This window comes from Rhopilema esculentum, chromosome 14 (assembly GCF_057945365.1).
Source record: "Rhopilema esculentum isolate cy_ngs chromosome 14, ASM5794536v1, whole genome shotgun sequence".
Lineage (NCBI taxonomy): Eukaryota > Metazoa > Cnidaria > Scyphozoa > Rhizostomeae > Rhizostomatidae > Rhopilema > Rhopilema esculentum.
This window is the reverse complement of record NC_142828.1, coordinates 9,409,059-9,422,227: the sequence shown is the minus strand read 5'-3', so window position 1 is coordinate 9,422,227 and position 13,169 is coordinate 9,409,059. Positions and strand designations below refer to the sequence as shown.

The following is a 13,169-nucleotide window of genomic DNA, read 5'->3' as shown; positions in this document are numbered from 1 at the left end:
ATATTTTCCACATTTTGAACGTCTAAATGCCTACTGTATCATGTTTTTGTTTTCAGTTTTTGAGAAATATTTCATTCTAACAGAATCGTCGTTTGTGAAATTCGTCTTTTCGCTTCATTTCTAGATTTCTTTGTATTTCTCGTGCTACTAGCGAACCATTGCCTTTTCCCCCATGTTTTAAAGCAGACTTATCTACTTCTTAAAATCATCCTCCAAGATGATAGCTCTTGCTTTCTTACGAATTGAGGTTCTTAAATGCGGGTTTATGCTGAATTTCACTTCTCATGTTTAGTCACAGTATTAACATAATAGTTACAAAAAGTTTACATACATATTAACATATTAACATATGTTTTTTATCGAAGCGTGCATTTACATTACTTTATTATGAAATTTTTCATTTATACTTAAGAATAAGTCATTAATGAATTGAAATCTAAATATAAACGAACAGCAGACGACACTATAGACATGAAGAGTAACAGTTTACATTTGTAACACCTGAAATTGGAACTTGACAGTTAACACAGGCACCAACTACGTGCGGGATTAGGCGAGGTTTGGAACTTGAGCTACCTTTGAAAATTGAAGGCTAAACGGCCCCTGTCAACTTTTGAATCAAGAACAGCTTTCGAGAAAATAAGTAATTTTTCTCGTTAATGCATAGGCAGATAAGATTCCGTCCTTCTACCAGTCTCTGTGAAGTGCATGAATCCTAATTGTCGACACAATTGCCCGGTCAGTAAGAATGTCCTTCAAGGGTCCATGATAAAAATTTCAAACTTATAAATTTATAGAAATAAAAATTCTTCAAAAAGTCACAAAATCGTATGCTGTCACCATCTTCTCGATTTGTTTAAACGATGTGTATCGTATTCCATCTCTACACAACCAAGCGTTCTATACCCGTTGTCTAATATTTCAACCTTACTGTCGGAAACATTTCAATGGGAAGTAAGTGGATCAAAAATTTACGAAGCTCTTTTGGGGCTCATTTCAAAAATCTCTTTCAATATCATTTGACTCAACTTTTACAGCATTTGCTGTTAAATGTTTCTTTTATAACAAGCCTTACTCCTTCTTCATTTTACCCAAGGATCATCTTACGCGTGTGACTCGTTTTGATTCAGAGACATCGGTGCAACAGCAACAACTTTACTGTGGACATCTGCTGTTGACGTCTCCTCCGTGCGAGCTTTCCCTGTTCCTTTTTTTGTCCCCCCTTTCTTTTTCTTACTTAGGACCTCTGACAGCATCGAATTGATTGACATCAATTGCATATTGATAATCTTAACCGAATGCTCGTGATTTGACTTAAGAACATTTATTTCCTGTTTAATAGACGTTAAATCGTTCTCCTCTGCTGTGTCTTGTCTTGTGCTTCGCTGATTATTTTCATGATCTTCTTCAATGGTTCCGAATTTATCATGGAGATACTTCTTCACATTGTCGATTTCTGCTTTTATCTGATGGGTCATTCTTTTCAGCTCCGTCTCTGACGGATCCGTCATATCGTCATCGTAATAACTAACTTCCGGCGAACAGCGCATTTGAATTTTATGTTGATATTTCTCTCTCCGTTTCGGAGCAAAATTATCTTCAAAGTTCAATACTCTCGACGCTCGTAGCATTTGTGTGTTTGCCTGCACGTTGTCGTATACGCGCTGAAACGTATCAGACAAGAGAGCAATGAATAGATTTAAGCATACGATTCCGCTTACGACGATATAAGTACCACAGAGCAACCGCGCCATCCTCCCGTCAACTGCGGTTAAATTTTCGAACCCAAAATCGCCGACAACAGTTATCTGCAACAAATTATACGCAAGTTCTTCAAAGTTGGAATAGCCGCTTACGGATCTTTTGCCAAATAAAACCCACAAAGATGCAGCGTATGGAATGTAGAAGATGAAGAAAAGAAATGCAAAGCGCCCGGTGTCAGATATAACATGTCTGAGTATGACAACGAAAGGACCTAGTGGATGAAACGCGCGTACGAATTTCATGAGCCGCGTCCACTGCAACACGAGCATGGCAGAGCCCACGCCCTTTTCTGCGCGAAACGCACTCGTTGACTGTTTCGCGACCGAAACCACGTGACAGATAACTGTGCCTATTATAAATGCGTATGTTAACCAGTCGAAATAATTCCACCAATCAACGAGGTAACTTGGTTTCAAGTCTCCCAGCTCTGCTATTTCACGCTCGATATAGGCCCTTTCCTCCGGCCATCTTGGGTGGCAGTATTTCAAGTCCCGTATAAGCTCGCTCTCCCGCCAGCGACTGTACTCGTCACGTTCTCGTATCGAGTTTTTGTATTCCATGTATTCGTTTATCATCCAGTAAAACAATACACATATAACTGCTATTTCTAACACAATGCGATAGGACTTTTTCCCAAGTGGAGTGTACAGATCCTTGATGTCATTGGGCAGTGAGCATATCAAGGCAGTCCATGTAACACAGAACAGAAGATTAAGCGTAAAATGAACGCATGCACCTAACTTGCCGAACCATTTCCATTTCACTTCAGTCAGCCGCTGCATAACAGGGTGCATGACAATTGCGAACTGTTGCTCCTCCACTGCAACCTTTAGTGAGGATTTTGCACTCGTTGGACTGATGGACATTGGTGGCTCAAGGTAAGAAAGATAAAAATATTGCTTTCGGTTTGCCCGGTCTTTTATGTGGAATTGGTCCAGCGCTTCTAGAGCCTGTTAAAAAAACAGAGAAAAGTTGCAAAACACGCTAGGCTAAAGTAGATTACCAAATAATAGACCTATGATCCATGGCCCATTTCGAGGCAGAGGGCTAAAAAAGCCGAATCTAATTGTTGCAGCACTGATTCAAACTGCAATCGTCCAAATTTGAGCCTAATCAAACTGCATGAAAGTCGGGTGCAGTGTCGTCATGTTGAAATTTAGCTTACTTTTGGTTTGGAGGAATAGGCCTGAGTCATAAGACTCCTACTATATTGGGAGAGTTCAGTCATTTTAAAGAAAAGAAAAAACCAAGGAGAACCTGAGTAAAACTGACACAAGTCAGTCTTCTTTATCAAAGACCGTGATAAAAGAGATTCATAGTAGTTCTTCCGCTAAAATTTAATGAGAATTTTGGTGTTTTCTCTAAATTTGCTATTCGTTTCTGATGCTTATTGGAGTAAACCATGGGATATATGGAAATCACTCACTTTTTTTTGAGAGTTAAAGATGCTCTAGCTGTCGTTATCCTAAACTGTCTCATAGATCTAAATGCTAGACAGACTAAATAGCACTAAAAATATAAATGTAGACATATTTTGATCAATCTTTTGGTGCCTATAAATTCATGCAAAAACGCTGTCATCAGAACTCGTGGTGAATTAGTGTTTCAAATCCAGGAACAACCATGAATTCGCGAAAAGTTTCCACCTACCACTGGTGGCATTTTCTGGATCATCAGGTTCATGCACGACATTCCGCTGTCGTCCCAGACCCCTGCCGGTGCTCCTTCGTTCAGCAAGATTTTGCATGCTTCCGATCTGTCTAGCTCCGCTCCAAGCTGCAATGAGATCTAATATATTACTGAAGAAGTACACAACAACACTTTTTTATATAAAATCACTAAAAAAGAAAACCTTATAACATACAACTACTGTGCCTATCATGGCGGGAATAGACTCCTGGTCATCGAATTCCCCCCCCCCCCCCCCATGAAAAGGCCAGGGGCGTTGTGGCTAGGCAGGAAACAGGGAGATTTCCCGATGGGCCCCTTAAAGTGTCTATGTAAAACCCAGGAAATAATTTTAACGGAATAAATTCTTTGGTGAAATAATTTCTCATCTATATAAAAATTCAAGCTTGTAGTTATGAACTAGAGACTTGGAGATGAACTTAAACATAAAGGGCTCCATGAATGGGGTGCGTTGAATTTAAAAGGAATGAAGATCAAACAGAAGATGACCCGCTAGAATGAGGCTTTGGCAACCTGATGGAAGGGCCTTTGCTTTTAAGAATACCGTGTATCTAAGAAGAGACACGAGAATACCTTTGGAGGCTTTTAGTTAGACTTAGATGGGGGCATGTTTTTGGGAGCCTGTACGAGAAGGCGCTTATAGAAGCAGAAGAGGACTCGCCCGGATGGCTAGTCGATGTGGTTATTTAAGGAGTTGAAGTAAACCTCTCTTATTGTCACTCCTCATCACATTTTATTCCAAACATAAACAACTGCCCGGTTTCCAGTCACGCTCTGCTTACAGTCACAACTTTTCATGCAACATTTAGTGTGATTTTAAAAGTCTTCTGTAGAAGATTCCCAAAAAGCAAAGAGAATAGCGAGATCTAGCTGCAAAGCTTAAAAAAATCGAAGAGCTGCTTGCATATGATAGAAATGCCCTTTCAAAGATCTCTAGCTTAGCAAAAGTTGATTGAAGAACACTCCAAGAAGCTCCCCCACTTTTTCTGAGATGAAAATTTGTTATTTTATTATTTTTAAAAACAGAGTACGAAGTAAAAAGAGAGTAAACAGTTAATATAATGCTTGAATATTTGATCTATTTAATAACTTATTTAAATGTGTTGCTATTATTTGTCAATTATATGCATCGATTCAGTAGATAACTTTCTATATCAGTGCATTGTCTGCATTTTCGATGTGTAAACATGGCCTACTATACTCGATACCCGAGGCAAAGAAGATGCACATTTCTGTTCAAGAAGTACAATGCTCTCAATCAATGCAATAGCTTCTTGTTGTTCACATTGATGTGCGCTCTGAACTGAACCGAATGTCACCCTTTCTTTCTTTCCCCAACGTCTGTCATAAGAGTTTTAGCATGACTACTCCTTTCCCAAAATTTTCCTAAATATCAACAATCAAAGTTTTAATGAGAGAACCATTCGTCACAAACTACCAAGGGTTCTTAGCACTAGAATGAAACCTCTAATAACCATCACTGTGCCACGGCCAACTCCAAATCTGCGACCAGTGGAGAAAGTCTCTGCCGAATTTATGGTCAAAATCTCATTCAAAAACCTCCGTACTGCGACCACCTCCAATGAACGGCTAAACGGCCACTTGGGAATGCCGAAATGCCCAATTTTACTTTCATTAACGGCCAGGCAGGTTACTTACAAAGTTAAAATGCTTGAAAAGAACTCCCAATGAGCTGTGGTTGACCGAGCATCCTGGCATTAAAAGGATAGTCAACTTAAAAATAGTCTCGAAACTGTCTTTATGTATCTCATTGCATATCAAGGAAACGAAAAGAATTAGACTAAGTTCAGAAAGGAACTATTTGCGCAAAATGCGTGAGTAAATTCATTTATCAATGTGTCAAAGCGCTTTTGATGTGCTCAGGTCAGCTGATATCTGAGCTGAACTTATAAATGATTGTCACTGTTGTTGGTCCTTCGTGGCTGCTTCTTCAAATACCAAGAGTATTTGATAAGTTAGCAACCAGATCCTTAGTATCGAGTGTACTGCACAACAGGTCATAAGAACCTCTTAACTTAACAAAACCTTCTTTTGACGTTGTTACTAAAAATGGCTTTCAAGGGCTTCTGTTCTTCCTTCCATTCGCCCTTTTTTGCTATCTTCGGGAGACTTCTTGACTGAGATTTTATGTGAAATTTTATACTTTTGTAGTCCAAGTATATTTTTAAGCTTTATGTATCCCCTCACTATTATGCAGTGTTATGATACCTCTGTCGCGGTTGCTGTAGCTAGTGCATTTGTTGGTGTTGTTGCTGTTGTTTTATTTGTTGTTTTTGTTCGATTAGTCCCCAAGCGAAAGTTTTCTTATTGGTTAGGTGACACCTCTTTTTGAGGTAAAAGAACTCTAGCATTGAGCTCAATAATTAGAAAACCCATTAGCAAGCCTGCCGAGAGCGAGGCCGGGCTCTGGGGCAACCAATGCGTGTGTGCCCCTTACTTGAAAACGAACATAGATTCCAGAATATGGCAGTTTATGAGATTCCATAATAACAGGGCCCAGAATGAGCCCGGGCCACGGTGCACTTGCCCCGGCGACCCTCCCCTGTCAGCGGACCTGCCAATCAGAAACGAATTTTAGAGAAGCAGAGGACCTCACCTGCAAAGGAGTTCTTTCTTTAAAATCTCTGTCTTCAATCGAAGCTCCTTTGTCCAGCAAAGTTGCTAGCGAGTTACATGCATCGTTTTTTGCTGCATAATGAACAGGGGTCTGTTCTTCACCCAAGGTTCTCAAGTTAATGTCCGCCCCCTTTGACAATAGAAACTCGACCATCTCGCTAAAGTCGACGGCAGCCGCAACATGCAAAGGACTTCTTCCATACTTGTCTACCTTGTCCACTGCTGCACCTGTGTCAATGTGAAATGGAGTAAGTATTTATTCTTCGTATATTTTGGAATAGCGCTTGGCCTATTACTACCAACCACTATCAAGACAGACAACTCATTGGGCCCGATGCTGTAGCAGCACAAAAGAGGCCTTTTATTGGGTTTATTCCTCTTCTTGTCTGTTTTGATTTGGACTTATTTCAAGAATGGGCCTAATGCTGCTCACCAAGCACTACCCTTAATCCTACCCCGGAATTATGTAAACCAAGGTAAATATAGAACATAATTAACAACATCTAAAACTCCATATAAAACTCCAAGGATGAATTTTCGTTTTAAAAGGTTTTATTAGGTTTTAGAAGGCGTGCAGGTACCACCCAAGTAGGTAATTTTCTAATTTACCATGCTCTATCAGAAACTGTGCTACATCGGGGTGCCAGATACGTGCTACCTCATGTAAAACAGTTTGACCATGTTTATCAGGCCAATTCGGATCAGCGCCATCTTCTATCAGCGTTTCCACAAAATCAAGATCGACCTTGCTGTCATCTTTCTTGGAATTTGAGAGAGTTATAAAGTACCTAATGAGCTCTTTACTTTTCACATGAGATTTTCTTGCAATTTCATCCATACTCTGTTTGGAGCCATCGTAACCATCAAATTCCTCCTCAAGAAAACCGAAAGATTCCCTAACCAAAGTACTACGGCGCTTTTCACCACACTCCAGAAGTTTTTTAAGGTTTAGTATTTCGAAATGCTTGCGGAATTTGCTATCTTCGCGCTTATGCGAAACATAATGCCTCCATTTCGATGCTGCTTTGCGCGTAGAGCTAAAAATACTCGGTAGTACATTCGAGGATTTCTTTCTTCTTAAAGCATCGACTGATTCAGTATTGAACTGATCTGATTTGCTTCTGCTGTTATGTACTACATTGGTTTTCAGTTCTTTGTGCAGATACTCTACATAATTTTCAGCTGATACTACGTCGACGACCTGTTCCTGTAACAACTTGAGTGGTGCTTTCTTCCCTGAGGAAGCAGCATTGCTATTCTCAGATTCCGCTATTCTCGGCCGCTCATCAATTGCGTTTATCTCAGAAGCCGGCGGTGTCGATCGGCTTCGTCGTCTTCGAACCTTTCTTTCGACATTTTCTCTTATTGTTTGGTAATCAGTCAGTGTAATTGCAGGCTCTATTCGATTTTTCATTCTTCTAGCAAAAAGTTGTGATATGAAGCTCCCACTAAGCCAAGATTAAATAACACACTTAGGTGAAATGCTAGCAAATTTATCTTAGGCCATCAAAAGCTGTACAAGATAACGGACTATTTGCATACTCAATGTCGCTTACTGCCATTACTTATTAATGGCATGTTCATTGAAGATTCGATTAATATTGATGAATTTATTTGTAGTCATAGTTTTCTTTCAATTAGGCGTGCCTGATTTTCAGCTGAATTGGCATTTTGCAATTGTAGTTATTCCAAGCTCATTTTGTCCGCGCGTGTGCAAGAATTCGATACAAAGATGATTAGAGATCCTGTTATTCGTAGCACACAAGAACTGCGTACCATGAATCATTCAATCTGCAATTTGGAAGACAGGCTATCTTTCCCCTCATCCTTTTCTCTCCCTTCCCTTTTCCCTCCCCTCATTCTTTCCTATACTGTCGCCGTCCACCGCTTTTTGAATACGCAAGTCTACTTGTGAAAACAAAAATCCTTGTCCATAACCATAAGCGCAAGTTCATGACAACTTACGAAAGTTTGGATTGACACTGAATTTGATAGATCTTTCTTGTGCATTTACCTTTGTCCTTAATCATATAAACTTATGGCTTAAAATAGCGATATTATAATTCAATCCGAATTGTTTTACATTGTTTTATCAATTAATCTGAACATGCCATGTGTAGTCAGTCATCAATGACCTCAATGACTGTCCGTGCATTCTTTCTTTCCTCTATTTTCAGCCCGCTGCATCTAAATTGTAAACAGTCCCGGATTGTTGTCAATGTGAAATTACTGAAAGAATAAAACACATAGTAGTATAGTGTATTCATTCCTAGTAATGCCTAGGTTCGTACCCCCGTCTTAATGGGAGACGATAAGACACCAGATCTGATCAGTATAGAGCATGCAGGTGTTGAACGAGTTCGTTGTAGTTTTTGATTTTTGTTCACTGTTTTACCAAAGTGTTGTTCCTCCTTGGTCTTAATTCATAGTCACCTCAGCATTGGGTCTGACGTAAACACGAAATTAGGATACGGATGCTGTATTTCAGAGTTTTGAATGAAATGAATGAATACGACCTGCTCAAACCATTTCCACAGAAACGAAATACTCAATAATGCTACAACATGAAACAAAATACGATAAGCAATATAATTACACCCCTTCGATAACGACATCTTTGTCGTTAGAATAGCGAGTATAATACCGATACACTTATTTTTTATAAGAAACTAAGGTCCGGTGCTGGTAGGCAGTTTCTTAAATGTTCTGGCTATTTTGCTATCAAAAGTTTCTTACATGATTCTTAAATTTCTTAGGTAATGAATTTTTTAAACGTGCTTCCAAGGGAAAGTAAATACCTAGTTCACTCACATTCAGAGATAAACTCCAATGAGATCTGTAAACAGTTGAGCTCATTGAACTTCATCAATGTCAAGTTGAAATCGAAACAAATTTTTAAATGGAAACTTCTTGAGTGTAAAAAATACTGAGAATGGATGCAAACTGCATGTTAAGTGTAGTGTTAAGTTGCAATATACAGTGATGTTCAATGGCAAGACTGTTTCGAGTGTCAACTCGGAAAATTAAAACTGCATATTATAAAAATTTCTTAGCTTTTTTTCAATTTGGGTAGGGCTGTTTCTTGACTTTCGAAAAATTGAGCCTAGCCTTTCTTGTAGCCTGTTTCTTATAGAAAAATGAGTGTATAGTGAATGGTTTTCTGTTATCCCGTTTGTGCGAAACATGACAAAGCATGCGTTGTATATAACTAAGTAATACACGTAATGTGACGTAATTTGTGCAACCGTTTGGTAACATAGAATGTTGCATACAAATCAGTTATTTTACGCAAAACGTCTCCAATTGACGTATTGCATATATTATTGTCGAAACCCCAATCTAAAAACCTACTTAATTTGCCTTAAATTGATTGATTGATGGCTTAAGCCACTTGAACATCTGCCGACGGCCTTTAATGTCATCTTGATTGTGAAGTCGAAATTGGCCTATGTCTGTAATTGATCGTTCGAAACAACTTCGTTGTTCCTGTTCTGGCCGCCGTTCCCTCTTGTTTCACTTTCTAGCCAAACCTGTTTTCCCCTTGAGGCGACGTATCATATTTTTAATGCCGATGTAATCTTTTTGCGTTTTAACAATACAAGGATATGGCAGGAAAAGTATGAAACAATATTGAAATAATAGATATCTTTGCCTTTTGAAAGCATTTTCTTTTACCCTCCCACCCTGGCTGTCAATTGGACGTTTTGCGTGAAGGAATCAATTTGTGTGTGTCCTTCCCTCGGTACAAGAGCCATTTTTTGCTGCCGATAGTTTTTTCGGCATTGATTAGGAAAGCAACAAATTATATTTGCTGGTAAGGAGAATTGGGACCTAAGATGTCTCAATATATCTACAATAACATGCATCAAAATGAGATCTAACTTTTTCTCGATTCCTACAGCCTGATGATATTTATTTAGAAAAGAAGTCATATGTTATTCTTTATTAGAATATACGGAACACTAGACGTTAACAAAACTTGAATGAAATTTAAAAATTTGGTAAGCAAAACGAAAATTGAGAAGCAACAAGCCAGCACAAAACAAACTATTATACATTCAGCCGTTGAAATGAAAATGAGTTTGAAAGTGCCATTATAGAGAATAATACTTAGAACCAAGATACATAATACTTATAGAGAATTTCTGGAAGGAAATGACTATGAAAAGCTCAGTTGAAAAGATTTTGGGGAATAGAACGAGAAGATCGTTTGAGGGAAAGGGGGAACAGAGATCCAACGGCGGTGCCAGCTATAAGGCTCTGGGGGGTGGACAAAACAAAAAATATTATGACACGCCCCTTTTACCTAATATTATTACACCATAAAACGCCCTTTTACCAACACGGAACGCCAATTTTCCCTTAAAGGAAGCCCTACGGCCAACTTGGCAGCTTGAAAACCATAGCATTACATCTTAAAAAGTGCGTTGGCAAAATGTTACCCCTCCCCCATTATTATCTCATCGAATTTAAACGAAATAAAAAATTGATTCTGCCGAGAAATGGGGGGGGGGGGCGAATAGTGAAGTCTATAGCATTAATTATACCCCATATAATCGCAATTTACCACAAGTTACAAAAGAACAAGGTGTACTAGAGACCACCGCGAGACTTGCCTATAGTAATACTGCTGAATTCGAACCATCAAATGGGAAACTATAGGGCCGGATTATGGTTCTGCGTGTAGAGGCCCTAGGCCAAACATTTTTTGCGTGGCCTTAAAAAGAGTGGCAATGTGATGACGTCACAAACCTTCACTTTTTTTCCTTTGAGTTTGAACAAATGACATCAAAGAGCATTATATATAACTTCAAAATTGAAAAAAAGGTTATAGGTTGGCCATTGGGGCCTGGTTCTAAAATTTATACAATTCAGCTTTAAATTTTATTTATTCGATAAAATTAATTAAAACAATAACACTTACAAGAAATACTATTTATAGAAGATGACATTTGCAAAATCTTTTCAACTTACAGTGATGAGGTTGTCAAGGACAGTCAAGGACACTATAGAATGGTCTATTGGACACTGTAGTGTAAGGCACTAGTTATTTGTTAATGTGGGCCCTAATTTTCAGCTTTAGCCTTGCCATGAACTTCAGAGTCTGTAAACCAAACTTTTCTTTACCAAGTCAGTAGTGCATGAACCTTTCAAAATGAAACACCCAAGTAATCAAGCAAAACTCGCATATTTATCAAGGTATATTTTTGTCTTGTCTATACATCCCAGATCCAGAAATCCTTCGGAATTGGTATGCTAATTTATCTAAATTGATTCAACAACATCATAGTCAGCTACTCAAGCAATGAGGCTATTTCAAAGAGAACAAATTCCCTGAAAATGGTGTAGCCAATTTAAAAAAAACGGCATGGCGTACAGAATTTGCTAAACCACTTTTTGCCCATTGCGTAATGTGAAGGTATTTCGACTCAACCGTTACTGTGAAGGCAGTAAAAGGTCAGCGGGTATAGTGGTCCAGTTTCTAATGCGATTTGGTTAAAGAATATTCACAAGAAAGCGTAGTGTTTTTATGTCCATCATTCAAAAGCTAAAACAATGGTTTTCACCACTGTATGAAATTGTTTTCGTTCGCAACAATAATATCATGTGAAATACTGTTCAAAGAAATTCAAGACGTCAACTTGAAACTAAAAAAATAACAACAATCACTTTTCAGGTCATCTCTGTTTCGGCATGTAGAGTTCAGCATATCCTCGTATTAGCCCCCTGGGGGCTTATTTATTGTTGATATTTTTGGATGCGGGCTTATTCGAGGGGGGTAGATACGAGGGGGCTTACAAAATTATTGTCATGTAGACATTAAAAAGACATTATTAAAAGACCTCGTTTAATTTAGTAGGAATTTCTTTATGAGCATTTAATTAATTACTACCAAAAGTATGAATTTGTTGTGGTAATTCAATAAAACGCCATGGGCAACCTCAGATGGCAAAAATCATCAAATGGAGGGGTCCAATTCGAGAATTCACGGTAGCAGTTTGGGCTTATTAACAATTTGTAGTTCTAGGGTGGGGGCTTATTCGGAGGGGGGGGTAATTCGAGGATTTACGGTATTCAAAGTTTCAAAGGAAGTTGTGCTGTGAACTTTTTCAATAATTCAGTAATGTGCTGAACAGGAAATTCATAAGGTGCGAAGAAGTGTCTGTATAGAAATGGTCTCCCTTCAGGAAGTTTCACTAAATGTTTATATTTCAAAATAGGTTGTTGCCTTGCTTCTACGTTTTTCACAAATGTTATGACCTTGAGGGCTTTTTGAGAAATATAGCATATTTCTAGCATTTCATCTTCCAATCTTACGTTTAAAAAGCCTAAAATGCACGATCACTTTTTATCAGTTTTTTGACTGACAGTTTTCAGTTTTTCAAAAGCTGATGTCCTTCATACACGATCAGTTTTTGACTGATAGCTTTCAGTCTCTCAAAGCAGATGTCCTCCATACATGATCTTTTTGCTGACATCTCATTCTGTTTTTATATGGAGCTTGATCGTGAACGAACTGCTTTTTGCTACAGCTTTGGTCGTCAAGAAAAGGCAAAATACCGAAAATTTAAAAAGAGATCGCTCTCAAACTACTTTCGAGTCCGACATATTCGCATTTCGAAACTACTTTTGAGTCTGACGTCACTTTGCATAACGATTTTCCGTACTTCCACGCAGATATAAATTCATCTGTGTTTGTAACTTTTCCACATTTTGAAATCAACGCTGCTCTGAAAAATTTGCATCTTGCGCTAGGGTATTAGGGTGGGGCCAGATTAAAACATAAGAGTATGCACCAATGAACAGAAATCCCATCAGTTAAAAACTGACGAAGTTGGACGTGTTCAACTTTTTCAGTCAAAAACTGAAGTTCATTAATGGATCAGTTTTTATCAGTTTTTGCTAAATACACAATCAGTTTTTGACTGAAAAATTAAAACTGTCAGTTAAAAACTGATAAAAACTGATCGTGTATTTCAGCCTTTAGCGATGAAATTAGGAAATAGCTAAGAAAGTCTGAGAGCTGAGCTGGGCTGAAAACAACTTCAAAAGACCATTTCAAACGACCTGTAGTGAAT

At 38.4% G+C, this 13,169-nt stretch overlaps 1 protein-coding gene across 1 annotated transcript; it reads right to left on the bottom strand.

Annotated features, from left to right (window-relative positions):
- Nucleotides 1-350: 350 nt before the first annotated feature.
- Nucleotides 351-10,212, bottom strand: LOC135696231 (uncharacterized). The gene is made up of 4 exons (XM_065215550.2): nt 6,700-10,212; nt 6,071-6,318; nt 3,415-3,540; nt 351-2,714 (listed from the first exon to the last, which is right to left on the bottom strand). The coding sequence occupies exons 1-4, from the start codon at nt 7,502-7,504 to the stop codon at nt 1,104-1,106; spliced, it is 2,790 nt and encodes a 929-aa protein (XP_065071622.2). The 5' UTR covers nt 7,505-10,212; the 3' UTR covers nt 351-1,103.
- Nucleotides 10,213-13,169: the final 2,957 nt, after the last annotated feature.